A 17,011-nucleotide genomic window follows, 5' to 3' on the forward strand; every position below is an offset into this window, starting at 1 on the left:
TAGAAAAACAAGGTGTCACGATTGAAGCTACTTCATAATATAAAAGTTGGCATTTGTAAGTACTACTACTATAATATTGTAATACAATTACCTACAGTCCAATGAACCTTCGCGTAAAATTCATTTATAATGAATGGCAACAGAAAAACGTTGGTATTTGTTCTCTCGGTGTTGTACAACAATCACAAAGTAATTTCCAAGTGCATTTTAAATAATTGTCTCTTCTACCTTTCCGTAGCAGCTAGCGTTTCTATGGTAACGGTGACTTCTCATGGACGCGGAAGTCATTTGTTTGTTAGCAAAACTGACAAAACGCTTCAACCAACGATGTCTCCAATGCGGCGGCAAATATAATAATTTATAACTATATAACTATAATAATTTCCTAACATTTGACACAACCTTTTCGCCATATGAATGAGTATTAGCTTTAAGTGTAATAACTAACCATGACGGAAGAAAATGACGATACAATGCAGGAGGCCCTGCTCTCCGGAACCGATGATGAAGTGGCTGAAGATGAGGTGGGTTGATTTTAAGAAAAAAAGGTCATTTGGAGCCAAAGAATGACCGTGCCTTAAATAATAATGTTTCTCATAATTTAACTTGAATTCTTGAGAAGAAGGTTATCATGCAATAGCATAGGAAACTATTAATGGTCCTCTTGCATTCTTCTCAATAAAATCTATTTTTACTAGCATATTTAATATGTATTTGTATTGTTTAGTTTTATATAACTAAATGCAATGAAAAAAATACATTTTTATTCCAATTCCTGTGTGAAACACATCTCTTTATGATAAAGCAAAAGCCTGAAGAAGGTGACTCTTTTTTTAGGCCTCAGATGAGATCCCAGCTTCACTGCTCAGCTACTTTGAGGCCTCCAGAAAGCGACTGGAGGCTTGTGAGAAGATCATTCTGGATGATCTTGAAGGTATGGATGACGCTAATCTGCTTAGCAAGCTCAGCTATTTAGATGAATTTCACGTCTAGGGAAGAACCTTCTGTGCCAAACAGGTACAAACACTCCGCATTAGTTCAATATTCTAAAACTAGAGATGATTCAAAGCTAAAAACACACAAACACTGTAACACAGACACACCAGGAAAATGCTGCATTATATTTGATTTTGATGTTGTTTTGGATGCTGCTTAATTTTTGCCCCAATCGGCCACCGTAGGCAACATATGCAGTGACAAACAAATGAAGATGGTGACTGCCACATTTATTTGTGTCCTCTCAGGTTTGACTGCATCAACACACAATGAAGAAACGACAAACCAAGCAACGTTGGCATTGACTGATGAGGACACGAAGACACCGGTAACTTTTTTAAAAGTCTTTCATTGCACGTCTGTTTGAATCAAACATGTTAGAATGTAGTCTTGAATTTCTAATTTAAACTTGGGTGTGTCCACCTGTTACATTTCTGTGTTTTCTCCTGATGCAGGCTGACTTGTGTGGTGCTCAAAATGAGGACGACAGTGCCTCCACTGACGCGAGCCTCCATGCAGATGAAGATGTGTTTTCTACTGACAGCCAAGGTACAGCGCCGTGTTACTGTTGTGACAGGTGACGGCCACAACGCGGCGCCAAAACACGCTTTGTCTCTCAATGCAGTGACATCCTTTGAGGTGCCCATGGTCCTATTTAGTCCTCTTCTGGTACACACATAGAGGTCAAGGATGAATCCATCTTTATTCAACATCAATGCGGGTTTTGTCATGTTGCACTGGTCTGCATCACAGGTGAAGGTGAAGCAGAAGATTGCGAGACCTCACTGGTCAACGAGGAGGGACAGAAAAAGTCAGACTCTCAGGAGGATGGAGGAGAGAGGGCACTCCAGATGGAAATCGAGCGAAGGAGACAAGGAGAACAAAAATTTGAGGAAAAGCTGAGGAGAATTATGGAGGTTCAGAAGGTGAATCTTAGAATTCCAACAATCACTTCATTCATTCATTCTGTACTGCTTATCCTCTCGAGGGTCACAGGGGTACTGGAGCCTATCAGCAAATTTTAATATTTGTTATTTTAGAAATGAAAAATATGTATATTCTCTATATGCAGTATTATGGATTATTCTAACTGATCTTTGCAGTACATTGAGTAAAGGTTACTTTTGTAGTTCTTATCAGTTAGATCTGGTAAAACCAGAGAACGATAAAGAATATGGAGTGATTTAGTGATTCACATTTCTTCCATATTTTTAATTTACTGATAATTTATTTTATTTTATTTTTTATTTTATCATTAAGTTTGAAAAATCAAAATTGTGGAGGAGTATCTTCCATATTTTTCTTACATTGCTTGCCCAGTTGCGCCAGAAGGAAGTGGATTGGAGGGCAGAGCAGGCTCAAGAAAAGCTAGAGCAGGAATTTCATCTTCAACAGGTTGGTTTGCTGGAATCTCCACCTTTTATGTTTTTATTGACATTTGATATGGTAATTTTTTTTGTTCACCCAACAGGAGCTGGTCAATCAGCTGAAGAGACAAGTGGAAGAACAGTTGAAGACGAGGGAGGAGGAGCAGAAGAGGCTTCTGGAAAGAAAGAAAGAGGAGGAAGAGATGAGGAAGACAGAAGAGAAGAAGCGAATAGAGCAAGAAGAAAATAGGATTCAGAGGGAGGAGGAAGAAAAGAGGAAAGAGGCAGAGAGAAAACAGAGGGAAGAAGTGAGGAGGAAAGAGGACGCGAGGAAACAAATAGAGGAGGAAGAAAAGAAGCGGATGAAAGAGGAAGAGGAAAACAGAATTTGGATAGAAGAAAAGATTAGACAGAGGGAGGAAGAAGCAAAGAGGGAAGAGGCAGACAGGAAACTGAAAGAAGAATTAAGCAGGATAAGAAAGATAGAGGAAAAGAAGATGGATGAAGAGAGGAGGATAGAGGAAAAGAGGAAGCAAATGGAGGAAGAAGAAAAGAAGCTGATGGAGGAAGAGATGAAGTCCATAGAAGAAAAGAGGAAGAAGAGTGACGGAGAAAATGAGAGGAAAAAAGAAAAAGAGAGCAAACAAGTAGAGGAAAGAAAGAGGGAAGAGGCAGAGAGGATGGAAATGGAGGAAGAGTTGAGGAGGAAGGTCGAACAAAAGACGAGGAACGAGGCAGCAAAGAAACTGAAGGAAGAAGAGTTGATGAGGAAGAAGGAAGAAGACGACGGAAGAAAAGAGGCAGACAGGAGGCAAATTGAGGAAGACGAAAAGGAGGAAGAGTGGCAGCAAAATACAGAGAAGAAGCAAAAGGAAGAAGAGGAGAAGACGAGGAAAGAGGAAGATGAGATGATGAGGAACAATGAGGGGAAACATCTGAAAGAGGAAAAGTGGAAGAAAAGGGATGATGAGCCTGAGAGGGTAGAGCGTGGAACTAGCCTGAAGAATGACAAAGATGAGGTGGGGATAGACGACAACGAGGAGAAGATGATGAAGGACGAACAAGAAGAGGAACGAATGAAGCAGGAAGATGAGAGGAGGACGTGGAGGGAGAAAGAGGCGTGTGGAAAGGACAGGAGAAACAAAACAATTGGGGAATGTGAACAGAAGAAAGTGGAAGAAGACGAGGGAGTGACTGTGATGGAGGAAGATGAACCACAGGAAAAGAAGGCAGAACAACCCAGGAAGGATGCATGGATGATTAAGAGTGATGAAAAGATAACAGATGAGGATAAAACCAGAAAGGAAGAGAAGAATGAATGTGGAAGGAGGGGAGGGGAGCATGAAGACTCAGATGGACAGAAAAACAACAAAGAAGAGGGTGAAGAAGTGAGGAAAATGAAGGAAGTAGAGGATTTCTTCAAAACAAAGGTTGTGATCTCCAAACTTGAGGCGGAGCAAGCACCAACACATTTACATCCTCCGGCTTCACAACCTCAACATGACCACAATACCCCCCTGGACTCCTCACACCAAACTGGGACCACCTCCCCGATCGCTCAGTTAGTGGAGCAGAGGAGGCTGTCCTGGCTGAAGAGCTGTGTCTTCTGGTCACAACTCTCCCGGCAGAACAGAAGCAGGCTGAAAGGTTCCGTCGGTACAAGGAGAGAGTTCAGGAGGTCTGCAGAGACCAGTGGACTTCCTCCACTTTGTCCAAACATCCTGAAGCAGGTCTCAGGCAGGAGTTCCCTGCAGGAGGTAACACTAAAATCAACATATGTCATGAATTGTAGTAAAATCCTTGCATCATCTCCCATAGCTGACCACATTAGTTCTGGAGGACCTGCCAGGCTGCAGTTTGTCCACTCTGACCCAGTGTGCACGGCTCCAGTCCCTCACCCTCAGACGATGCGGCCTCAAGGTTCTGGACAGTATTAAGGAGTTACCAGAGCTCAGCTACGTCGACGTTCAGGTGAGGGCTCACTTCATCCTTTTCACACTTTATCCAAGCAAACGCCATCATTTTGGTTTTCCACAGCAAAACCAAATTTCTCGGTTGGACTGTGATAATATGAGCACTCTGAGAGTTCTTAAGCTAGGCTACAACAAGTTGATGTCCATTCACGGCTTAAATGGAGCAGAGAACCTGGGCCTTCTAGAACTCTCTCACAACTCCATTACACGTGTTGGTAATATGTCTATTTTCTCCTTTACACTACACTGCATTATTTCACATAATTGCTTTAAAATAGCTGAAAAGCTGTAGTGGACTCCGGTTTCCTCCCACATTCCTAGGTATGAATGTGAGTGTGAATGGTTGTTTGTCTATATGTGCCCTGTAATTGGCTGGCGACCAGTCCAGGGTGTACCTGCCTCTCACCCGAAGTCAGCTGGGATAGGCTCCAGCATACCCACGACCCTAGTCAGGATAAGCGGCATGGATAGCTGTGGTGGTCCACCTTCATGAATATGCTTCAAATTTGTCAGTTTTATGCCTCATTCAATGTTGAAAGGAGGAAAATATCACACACTGTTAACAAGGGAAATAAATATTGGATACCAAATACACCAAAATATAATAGATTATTTCCCTGCCCATTATATAACATTTATTAGTAACTGCTTGTCTAATTTTCTGCCCAAATCTTATTTTCAAATAAGAAACAGCGAAGCAAACAAACTTTCTGGCACAGTATAACACCTTTCTGAACCTGTCAATCATAACTGAGCATCATTAGTCTTTTATTAAGGCACACTTCTTGTGAATCTCCACAAGAGGGCAGCATCACACCTACAGTACGTACTTTGTGGCGCACCACTAAGCTACCATGCATTGACACTGGAGGCCCTGAGGATGAAATCCCGATTAAATACATCAATATGAACTTTATAATAATAACTACTGTAAATTGTGTATCACCCTCCCCTTTCCACTCCACAGCTGGTCTGGGTTCTTTAAGAAGACTCCAACAGTTGTCTTTGGATCACAACCAGCTCATTAGCACCAAAGGGCTGAAGGACTTGTGTACTCTGCTGCACTTGGACTGCTCTCACAACCACCTGGCCAGCGTGGAAGGTCTGGAGGACAACGTTCTGCTCAACGTGCTGGATCTGAACTCCAACAGCCTCACCGAGGTACAAAACGCAGCAACAGACCATTCCTGAGATTTTACTCTAGCTTTAAAATAATAAAAGAAGAGCTTATTTAATAATAATACTATCTATACCCTATTTAACACAAGAATCGTGAATGAAGAAAATAAGAGTGATATCAGGAAAAAAAGAATGATTAAACATGGAACAGTGATGTCCCAAGCAAGCAACCAATGGACCAAACAAGAACAGATTAGTGGCATAATTGCTAGTTTAAAGGTGCTCCTCTGCCAAGTTGTGTTGGCTGACATTGATAGATGAGCCCACTTAGCAACTGTGGCCTAATGTTTTTGTAACCCCCCCGAGTGGGACTGTCGTTAACTGACAATTCCACTGTTTGTCCTGTCCATCAGCCGCCAGCTTTGCACAACCACGTCCTGCTCAGGGAGCTTCATCTGGACGACAACAGCATCTCGTCCCTTCAGGGCCTTGCCGCCTGTTGGCTGCCCCTCCTGCAAACTCTCACTGTGGCCCATAACAGGTACTTGATGCAACTCCTAAAGCCTCTCTTTGGCATTAAAAGCACTGGAATCCTTTAACAAGAACATTATATAAACACAGGCCACTTCATTAGGTACACAATCTCGTGAGAACCAATAGAAAACACTTACTAAGATAATAATGCTTATTCTTGACAGTCCCGAACCTTGTAACTATTGACGTTACATGTACGTGTGGTCTTATTATAGTTTGAATGTGTTGTACCTGTGTGTCCAAGGCTCACACACCTGCCTCCCATGTCGGCTGCTGTGTCCCTCTCTAACCTTGACCTGCGCTTCAACTGCCTGGCAGGTAATTGATCTCCATTACAAAGCACTGACAAGATAGGGAAATTCCAACACCCAGTAGCTGACATAGCTTTATAACTCAAGCTACAGGTAACTAAATTAAGAAGTATAAAATACGTTTTGTATGTTTAGGCAACATGTAAAATTCAATCACAGCAGCATTATTTAGCAGCTTTGACCTGAGCTACCTCCACTATGTTTAGTGGGAAACCATTTAAAATGAATAGGGCTGTTGCTTAGACACAGTACAGGACAGTACTCCCAATGTGTGTGAATTTTCATGACGGTTCCTAATGAGATGAAATTATCTCTTAAGATGTGAAGAATGTGTGCCTCAGCCTGGAGGGATGTCATTCGCTAAAGGAGGTGCACCTCACAGGGAATCCTCTTCAGCAGGAGAGCAGTTGGAGGTGAGATGATGGTTCCATGCCACCAACACTGACTTATACAGTGTGTACAGTTCAGTCCCAATGACCAAATTGTCAGAGCAGCACATTCCCTGAATCTCCAGAATTTCCTTTTGGGATCAATAAAGTATTTGGCATCATTCTCACAGGAAGTCATCTGCTCACCGCTACTGCAGTGACTCTTTTTATCCCCATATCATTCCACTAGCTCTAATAATTTTAACATTCCAGCAGAACACCGTCCTTGATACTGTGATCCTTGGCCACCATATACTTACAGCGATGTACCACCGTGTGTGTGTGTGTGTGTGTGTGTGTGTAGAACATATGTTAGCTCTCACAAACTCAACAGTAATGACACATTCTACAAAAATCTATTATTTGAATGCTCAAAAAGCAAGCATGAGTCTATACAGGAAATATGCACAAACCGTGACTATGGGTGTGTCTTGATGACAAAAAAAATAACTCATGACCATTTTTAATAGCCACAGATCCAAAACAAGTAAAACTATACTTGAACTTCCTGCCAAAAAAGCCATTAATGGTTCGCTTATGGATAATTGCATTACGGACCGTCTCTGTGCTCTAAGCGTCAGACCCGAGGAAGAAACATTTTGTTTAAGAGGAAAAACAACCAGAGATGTTTGGCTCAATGATTCAGACAGTTTAGTATCATGTAGTCACGATCCAATAAACTCTGCATAACCTGCGGTGTCTAAACTGTGTATTTCTAGCGTGGTCTTTTCATCCCAAGCCAGCAATAACAGTGGCAAGTGTGGGGAATCTCTCTGCTGCCCATCATCGCAGATATAAAAACACTGAATCTGGTAAATTTAGGGCCACCTTAAGAGCTTGCTTTGTAGAGGAAGTCCTCACTCTGTGAAATATGGGCCGTCTTAAGAGTGAAGATGCCGATGGTGATGTACAGTACCGTGCACAAGTCTTAAATTTGCTGTTTTAACAGTGATATAATGAGACCTCCACCGAGGTCTGTCAAAAAAATCGTGGCATGTGGTATTTTGTGTGTGTCTACTGCTTCTGGGTTCATGATGATAAACAGACGGGCAGTTCCATTGTGAAACTTGGGGGATGGCATTAATGCCACCAAATGGTGAAACTGTATTGCTGTATGTGCACTTTTATCCTGATACTTACCAAAATCTCCACCCTTCCAAACTGGATGTCCAAACGTACATTTTGTACATTTAAGATGCTAAAAGCAATCCAATGTACTCTAAGTCAATATACACTCAACTATCTGAACAAAACACTCACATCTTAGCTTTGTTTTATAGATTGCAAAGCAAATTGGTGTAACATCTAACAATAGTATGTATCTTTGGACACCTCCTCTATAACACCTTATCAAAGTCAATAAACTTGAATTTCTCAAGAGTATTAAACATTGTAAATACTGGACATAATTGGAATGACAAGAGCTTTTGAATAAAATAAATTAAAACATAAATAATAAAAGAAAAAGAAACAGTGAAAACAAGATGGACCATGTTGCTTTAAGCAAAAAATGCACGTCAATATATCGAGGCCAGCAAAATCATTCAGTTTGTTTTTATTCATTGTGCAATTAATTAATTTATTGATTATTGTGACAGGCCTGTTGAGCTCATTATTTTATTCGTATGACAACATTTTCATCGTAACAATTTGTAACCCATCCATCCATTTTCCATGCCACTTATCCTCACTGGGGTTGCGGGTATGCTGAAGCCTATCCCAGCTGTGTTTGGGTGAGAGGCAGTCAAGGTACACCCTTGACTGGTCGCCAGCCAATCACAGGGCACATATAGACAAACAACCATTCACACTCACATTCATACCTATAGACAATTTGGAGTCACCAATTAACCTAGCATGTTTTTGGAATGTGGGAGGAAACCGGAGTACCTGGAGAAAACCCACACAAGAGGAGAACATGCAAACTCCACACAGAGACAGCCAAGTGGTTAATCAAACAATTTGTAACCTTTTACATATATATTTTTTTCTTTTTTGTGTTAATGCTGTTTTATAAAGTTTAATATTATTTTTAGATTATGTCGTTGGCCAATGAAAAAATCAATATGGCTGCTTCCAATGGCCTGCTGGGTGCACGATGAACACAGTTTTGGGGAAATCAGTTTTATATTTTTGGTGTAATCCCGCTCACTACTCTTTACTGTCTTACTAGATCAACATGTCTGCTTTAAAAAAAAGCAAGTCAGGGCTGCGAATGACGTTTTTTGAGCTTCACTTAAACTGACACTGACACAAGAGGTCCTATTTATTTAGCTCTGTAGCTAATTTATGAAGACCGCCAGACAAAATGCCTGTAGGCATGGAATATAATCTCAATCTGTGTTGGAGAGAACAGACATAAACACAGTCAGAGTGTGTCAGACAACAGTGTGCCATCACTCATCGAGTAAAAAACGTCACCATTGTATTTAATATAGCATAAAGTCTTCCCTCGAAGGTTGGAAGCTATTGGTCTATTTAGTGTATGTTCCAATTGAACCAATGATTCACCTTGTGTTTGATACTCCATATCAATGAACGTTTGAAGATGTTTGGTTCGGTGAAACAGATTGAAAACTGTCAGGATATAGACCAAAGCCAATGCAGTCTCGTCGTGACACAAATAGGTAAATTTTAGCAAAAATATGCTAGTACATTTAACAAAATATTCACATTTGGAAGCCACCTAATATTTTATTCTTATCACGTGACATACTGTGGGCAGCGCTTGAGATCATATGTTGCTCTGGGAATCCATTTTGAAGAAGTCTGTTGTTTATAAAGATTTTAAAAAGGTCCACTTTGTAGCCCGAGGGTGTGTTGTTTTTGCTGATTTTATTATTGATGTTCCCTAGTGTCCTGTCGTGTTTCCAGCTCCACATTTTCCCACTGAACGGATCACATTTGGTCCAAGTTGGGCTGGTGGATGCTCTAGAGTCTGTTGCTCTGGCAGATACTTGGGATTCCTCCACTCGAACATCCTTAGCCTCAGGCTGAAGATTCAGACCCCTCCTCCCCCCAACCCCATTAGACTTTGCCACTCATGGAGTTCTCCCCTCAATCTTACATTTCCAACTTTTCAGACTTAGGTATACGGTTAAAAACATCAAGCAGCATTTTGGCCATGGCTTCAGATTTGAGTTTCATCCCAGAAGATTCTCGCTCAGAACTGCCCCAATAAACACTAAAGGTCACACCTTGAGGAGGACCCCACCTTCTGCAAATAGCAGAGATAAGATCATCAACAAGACACCCAAACCATAGGCCCACATACTGTACTAGACACCCTCAACACCTTCGCTGGGCCTAGAAATCCTGTCCATAAAAGTGACAACTGGTGCCAAAGCGCAACCTTGTCAGAGGCCAATTTTCATTGTTCCTGCTGTATTTGTACAATAACTGATTGGGATGTATTAGTATGACTACCCTATACGTGTAGTTGGAACACACTTTAGATGTAATCTTTCCGATTTCCTCCCAATGTTGCAAAAACATATCAACTAAAACAGTCCCATAACATCAATTTATTAAATTATTGAAAAAAAATTATCGATAAATAAAACTGAAAAAATAAATATAATTATAGCTATTCTTGTCATCCTTTCGCCACTTTGCTCTACCCATCAGATCAACCCTGCAGAGAGCTATCTCTAGTCTGAGGACCATCGATATGACGGATGATGACTTCCCCATCATGGACTCTTCTTTTGCCCAGCAGATTAGCCCCGCTTCCGACATCTTCCTCAACTTTATCCAAGTGCAGCTTCAGCAAACTCGTGATTTAAGGCAGAAACACAGTGAACAACTCAGGTAAAGTACATTAAATTCTGATGGAGTGCTCGTCTAACTCACCCACACAGGGATTCCACGGGCATCTTATATGTCATTGTGACAATATGCAAAAGCAGGAAGGGGGAGTGTGACAAAAAGCACTTTGAAAAAGTAATATATTGAACAAGCTGAAATAGGCTGATTAAAAGTTCAAGACGATCACTCAATAAATTACAAAAACGTCTCCAAACGAGAACAAAATAAAATCTCCACCATTCTTGGTAATCACTTCAAAAATGTGTATGGGTATGCTTGATATGAGTGTCAAAAGAACCATAAAATTGGAAAACATACAAACAAAAGGTTATCTTAAGTCTTTTGGCAATATGTTCATCTGTAATATAACCTATATATCTTTCTGTTTTAATTTATTCCACCCTTGGCCTGCCTTCGGGCACGCCAACTGCGCTGTGATTGGTCACACTCCCAAGCACTCCGGACTACTTCTGGACTACTGCCGAACCCCACTTTCTAATTTTGTTGGTATTGGAGTTGATAATAAATGAATGAAACCTTTGGAGAGGAACTTGAAAATAGTGGTAACGTAGGCACCCCTGGTGAAGTGGAGCTCAGAAGAACCAGGATGTGAGGACGCTGTGTCCACCTTGCCTGCCTGAGGAGAAGCACTCATTGTCGGACACACTTTGTCAGAAGCACCGCTGATGCCATGCAGCTCACGAGAACCGGGAAATGAGGGCACTGCATCCACCTCGCCTGCCTGAGGAGGAACACACATTGTCGGACAAACTTTGTCGGAAGCACCTCTTGTGCCATGGAGCTCAGGAGAACAGGGAAATGGGGGCGCTGCGTCCACCTCGCCTACCCGAGGAAGAGCACTCTTTGTTGGACACGCTTTGTCAGAAGCACCACTGGTGCCGTTGAGCTCAGGAGAAGCGGGATATAAGGACGCTACGTCAACCTCACCGGCCCAAGAAGGAGCACTCATTGTCGGACGCACTTTGTCAGAGGCACTTTTTTTTTTCCTGCTATTTTTTTTTCTACTTTTAATTTTCTTTTTATAATGTGCCGTGCTGCAAATGGCCCCCATGCCACACTTTGGACACTGCAGGCGAAGAAGCAGAAGAGACAAGCCAGAGGTGGTCATGTTGCAACTGATACAAGTTGTAATGGTATAAAGAGACTGTGCCATTCTCTTAGTCATGATTTTTGAGTTTGTCTTCTTTGTCTGTCTCGAGGGACATGCAGCAGCCAGGAATGTCAGCTATCTTCTTGTTATGTCTGATGCACAGGGTGTAGTGAGCCTTAAGACAACGTCAATCTATTTGCACAAGTCCTTCCCTGTCTTTGGCCTGCAGTGTGGAGGACCACCAACATTTAAAATGGTGGTCAACTTTCTGCTTATCTCGGTGACCCTTTCAAATTACACCGCACAAAAGATGATACGTGGCGTCGCTACACGTACGGGTCACACCGAGGACTCCTATGGCTTGAGGGGGGAGTAGTGGCATAGGGCTCCTCGCACCTCCCCCCCTCACCGTATGCCCTCTACCCCCCTGGCCTCTGGACAATGAGCCAGTCTGTGGACTTTGTGAGGACCAGCACCGCCATTTAACCCCTGCCCTGACCCAGTGTCAGACAGAGGCTTAGAGGAGGTGAGCGGTGTGCCACACGCCGGTCCAGTAACGTGGGGAACCATGGGGTTTACCAGGGGTACGGTTTCACAACGTTTCTCTACAGGACGCAGGATGAAAGGGCCACGCTCTTGTAGACGCTATCACTTTTACTAGGCAAAAAGTCAGAATCGGTGCACGCAAAACTGTCACAAAGTGATCCAATATGTTGAGCAAATTCATGGAAAATGCACATAACAGACCTGGAGCCTGAACTCATCCCACATCTCAAAAGAGCCTAGCCAGAGGCTGTTCTTTCTGAGGATACAGAATAGGACCAACTTGTACTGCTGCACAATTGAGAGCATCCTTACACACTGCTGTACTGTGTGATACAGCTGCTGAGAAAGAACTCGAGCTGTTGGTTGAGATGGCCGAAGGGATAATCGGCACCACCACCACCACCCATCAAACCTGGGCGACATCCACTCAGATTATGAAAAAAAACTAAATAAATGTGTATAATTTACACATTTGATTGTTCTTTTAGTGTCACTGGCATCTTCAGTTGACCACTGTTTTACATTCTCATGGTGACCCTGGAGTGAACCAGCAGGTATAGCAGAAAAAGGGGCAGTGGGTCACAGGGGTCACAGTGCCTTCGGACCTCCAGACTCCTCTCCCCGTCGCCCCACTGTGAAGGAAGAGCCAGGTCTTTGTCAAGAAGGATTTGGACTACAGGTTACTGGCCGGCCTTGTATCTCGAGACCCCTGAGGCTGCTGAGGATGGGGAATCAGAGACATGCTGCTAATAGATTCATTCAGTGGCTTTGTAGTCTGTTTATCCCCTCAATGAAAGAGACATTATGTTGTTAGGAGGCGCACACCCATCGTCACTGAAGATCACCTCAGAGGGTTAGCAGGTCAACAATAAAGAATTAAATTTTGTGGAGCATAACTAACTACAGTATATCCCCTCTATTTATGTGGGTCATGTTCTGAGACTCCTGTGGAAAGCGAAAAAAACGCATATAATGGCCACTCTAAGCCCTGTAATATGCCTCACACATTTTTCAAGCATGTTTTAAATGGTAAAATATATACAGTAGATAACTCTGCATTAATGAATGATTACGTTGATTGATAGAACAGATGGAATCTGAATCACAGACTGCGGCTGCCAATTAGTGACCTGTGCACTATAGTGTTTGTACACTATGTCAAAGTGGTGCTTGAATGTTTTTTAAAATGTTCTCTGCATAGTGATTGATGTTAGGTTTGCATAAGAAGGTGATATTAATAAAACCAGTCAAAGTTATGCTGATATGTCTGTACACTAGATTTTTTTTAATTGAAGTGAATTAGAGAAAATCATCCATCTTGGTTAATTTTTATTAGCTTTGCCATGCTAATGACTACAAATGCATGGAGACTATGTATTCATTTATTCATTCATTTCCTACCGCTTATCCTCACGAGGGTCGTGGGCATGCTGGAGCCTACCCCAGCTGTCTTCGGGCGAGAGGCGGGGTACACCCTGTACTGGTCGCCAGCCAATCACAGGGCACATATAGACAAACAACCATTCACACTCACATTCATACCTATGGACAATTTGGAGTAACCAATTAACCTATGGGGAGAACATGCAAACTCAAAGAGCAAAGAGATGCCGAGGGTGGAATCAAACTCGGGGAATGGAGACTAACTAATTTTGTATAATGATTGCATTATTATGAATTGCTATGGCTGTGATGTCTAACATGTCAAAGTGTGCTTCTTCACAGCAAAGCCTTGGACCCGCTGGACACTGTCAAATTGACCTGTCAACACTTGACTGAAACCTTGCGGCTGGCTCAGGACCATCGACGTGCCCATGAGTGCGCTGATATCAGCTACGACCAGCAAAACGTCAGCAGGCAATCTATTGATATTATCGATGAGGCAGAGTTCATTGGCAAGGTTTCCCCAATCACTTGCAACAAGGAGACTGGTCGTGACTTTGCAAACTCTGCATCAGAAGGAAAAAGAACGGGTCTGCAAATGGCGGCGGTGTCACAAAACTTCACCAATGACATGTAATTTTAAGGCGTAATAGCACCATGTACCACACCACGTATCCTTCACTTTGTGTCTTTGTGTGCTTGTATGTCATATTTTGAGAGCAGGACTGACACTGTGCTGGTTCAGCAGCTTGAAAGCAAACACAAACAGAGGTGGAACATCAGCTCTTCTTTTATATCTGAGGACAGAGGAGGAAAAACAGAGTGTGGAGCTCCTTCTTCTAATGTTGCCCGACATCATGCAGCAACTGTTATTCAGGTAAAACATCAACCGCAATAATAGACATTGTTATATGATGATCCATACAAAGACAGAATTGCCATATACAGGGGGCTGTCGGCCTATGTACCAGTTCTAGACAAAATAAAGGAAAAAAAATATAAAAAGACACAAAAGTCATGTTGTCCTCCCTCAGTGTAGCGGCGCATGACTACTTATTCTACTACCTATGTATTGTCTTGCCCCATGCAGACTTAACTGGTTTTATTTTTATATAATAACAATTATACGAGTGCGTCATAACCACAAAAACACATAACATAGAAGGAAGCTCACCTGGACAACTTTTGTATTGGCTCTTATTAGAGGTCTGGCTTCCTTCCGCATTCCGAAACTTTCATGTTAGATTAATTGAAGACTCTAAAGTCAAGTCAAGTCAAGTTTATTTATATAGCCCTTAATCACAAAAGAGCCTCAAAGGGCTTAACTAAATTGTCCATAGGTGTGAATGTGAGTGTGAAATGTGTTTTTTCTATATATGTACGCTGCAATTAGCTAGTGACCAGTCCAGTGTGTACCCTCCATCTTGCCCAAAGTCAGCTGGATAGGCTCCAGCATAACCCTGTGATCATACAAGCGGTATAGAAGATGGATGGATGGATTGACGTACCTAATGTGGTATATAACTGTAAATAAAATAAACATGTTCCTCTGGTCATCCATCTTCACGCCTCATATGTGCCATGTAGCCTTGTTGTGCTAATCCTCCACAAGGCTGCTATTTAAAAAGAAAAAAAAAACACTTCCCAGGTCTGTTATTCATAGGGAGCTATGTGCATGTGTACGTGCGTATTGGGGAGGTACAGAGTGATTTATCAGATTCCAAATAAGTCTGCTAGTAAGAGTTCTAAAATTCCTGTTTGCCTCAACTTATATTGAATGTGCCCCCCGCCCTTTTCTAATTCCCATGGGGAACTGTAGGATTTAGAGGCACACTGGAGCTCCATTTGTCTTTGAGCAGTCTGAAGTCATGCAGAGTTCAACAACATTCGGCCATTTAAAAAAAAAAAAAAGAACTTAACATGTTTTATCTCAAATGGAATAGCACACAATATTTGAGGTTTGCACTGTGATTCATGGAGTGTTTTATGTCATTTTTGTGTTCCACATCAGGCACATTGGAGGGGCTTCACTTGGAGGAGGAGGCTGGCGGACGCTCTTGCTGCCGTCACGTTGCTCGACACAAGCGAGGATGATATCTTTGAGGTGGTGGACTTGGACGAATTTGTCTTTGATGAGGTGTGTCTCATGTGGTCAAGTGATTTTTGACTTTCCGAGTTTTGGAAAACAAACACACACAAAACAGCTCATTTCCTATTAAGGAATATTTGCGTTTAAATGTATTTTGTTTTGAATAAGGCTACACTTGAGCAAGGCTGGGCTGTGCCGCTTTGTGATGACCTTCCTGCAAGATGTTCGTCAGTGTCAAAGCAGCCATTGTTGCAGCAGGTAAGGCAGCAAACCACAATGTAGATCAGGAACGTCCAAACTTTTTTTCAGATTGGAGGCCACAATGATGCATTTTGTACATTGAAGATGCTAAAAGCAATGCGATGTAGGTCAATATATACAGTATTCTAAACTATCTGAACAAAACATCTTAGCTTGGCATTATAGGTGACAAATTTGTGTAATATTTAATAATACATTTTTATTAATAATGAATTGATTTTACATTAACAGCATGCTGAGGGCCAATAAGCTGCAGGCTGAAAGTGCCCCCCCAGGTCCTGCTGTTAACGCTACATCCCTAGTAGGCTTGAGACCCTCACTCACGTCTAACATCAGTGACCTCTGGCCTCACAAATATTTCGTCATTTTGAAGCATAGAGTATACAGTACAGTATATAGGCTAGTGTATCAGGTGGCAGTGTGTGAATTTTGGTCCTCGTCTGCAGAGTAATTTGCTACATATCACTTCCTCATCATGCTTATCACTCCCACAGGGGCTCTTCTCTATGTGCCTGATTGATCTTTGAATTTATTCTCTGGAAAAACACAATTACTTTGGAGAGGCCTGAAGGTTGCTCAGCGCTGGCAGATGTCGTTTTTCATGGTGGTGTTTTTTTCTGCCTTCATTTACCTCCTGTTGGATCTTTTCTTTGGCTCGTTTGTAGCGCTCTACATCATGGTAGCCAGTTTGAGGTGCAGCTGACGGGATGCAGCTGCCGTCATGGCCAGCCTCTCTGCGAACAATTTAGCACCTTTGCCACAACAAGATGGAACTTTGACAGCACTTCAACACTTTATTACAACTAAGCTGTCCTAGTTGTGTGAAGCACTATGCTGTGTTTGTATTCTAGTTTTCTGGCTCCTATTGTGAACATTCCCAGCATGTTCTGCCACCTCTGCCTGTATGGAGACCTACACAGGCCTGGGGGATCAAGGACCAGGATGACTCTAGCGGCAAGACAGTGTCACCACAAAGGTAGGACCTCCAACGAAAACATGTATGCTCTGTCAGTGGAACATCATTCATTTTTTACCTGTTTACATATACAGTTGGGGAAATAAGTATTTGATCCTGTGCTGATTTTG

The 17,011-nt window shown here is 42.2% G+C and overlaps 1 protein-coding gene across 6 annotated transcripts in view; it reads left to right on the forward strand.

Annotated features, from left to right (window-relative positions):
* The first annotated feature begins 261 nt into the window (after positions 1 to 261).
* The window catches only part of lrriq1 (leucine-rich repeats and IQ motif containing 1), a 32,009-nt gene continuing 15,259 nt past the window's right edge, over positions 262 to 17,011 (forward strand). For all 6 annotated transcript variants that reach the window (XR_009130124.1, XM_058075082.1, XM_058075080.1 and 3 more), the window contains exons 1-19: positions 262 to 524; positions 838 to 934; positions 1,245 to 1,324; positions 1,452 to 1,545; positions 1,750 to 1,922; positions 2,317 to 2,391; positions 2,468 to 4,120; positions 4,182 to 4,334; positions 4,401 to 4,551; positions 5,304 to 5,497; positions 5,869 to 5,996; positions 6,234 to 6,307; positions 6,620 to 6,713; positions 10,356 to 10,538; positions 13,918 to 14,208; positions 14,299 to 14,452; positions 15,587 to 15,712; positions 15,833 to 15,922; positions 16,777 to 16,901. Coding sequence is in view for 5 of the 6 variants with exons in the window: in XM_058075082.1 (XP_057931065.1) it covers positions 450 to 524; positions 838 to 934; positions 1,245 to 1,324; positions 1,452 to 1,545; positions 1,750 to 1,922; positions 2,317 to 2,391; positions 2,468 to 4,120; positions 4,182 to 4,334; positions 4,401 to 4,551; positions 5,304 to 5,497; positions 5,869 to 5,996; positions 6,234 to 6,307; positions 6,620 to 6,713; positions 10,356 to 10,538; positions 13,918 to 14,208; positions 14,299 to 14,452; positions 15,587 to 15,712; positions 15,833 to 15,922; positions 16,777 to 16,901 (4,010 nt within the window). In the remaining variant the exon portion in view is untranslated. The remainder of the gene's footprint in view (positions 525 to 837; positions 935 to 1,244; positions 1,325 to 1,451; positions 1,546 to 1,749; positions 1,923 to 2,316; positions 2,392 to 2,467; positions 4,121 to 4,181; positions 4,335 to 4,400; positions 4,552 to 5,303; positions 5,498 to 5,868; positions 5,997 to 6,233; positions 6,308 to 6,619; positions 6,714 to 10,355; positions 10,539 to 13,917; positions 14,209 to 14,298; positions 14,453 to 15,586; positions 15,713 to 15,832; positions 15,923 to 16,776; positions 16,902 to 17,011) is intronic.

Source organism: Doryrhamphus excisus, chromosome 6, assembly GCF_030265055.1.
Source record: "Doryrhamphus excisus isolate RoL2022-K1 chromosome 6, RoL_Dexc_1.0, whole genome shotgun sequence".
In the NCBI taxonomy this organism is placed as follows: Eukaryota; Metazoa; Chordata; class Actinopteri; order Syngnathiformes; family Syngnathidae; genus Doryrhamphus; species Doryrhamphus excisus.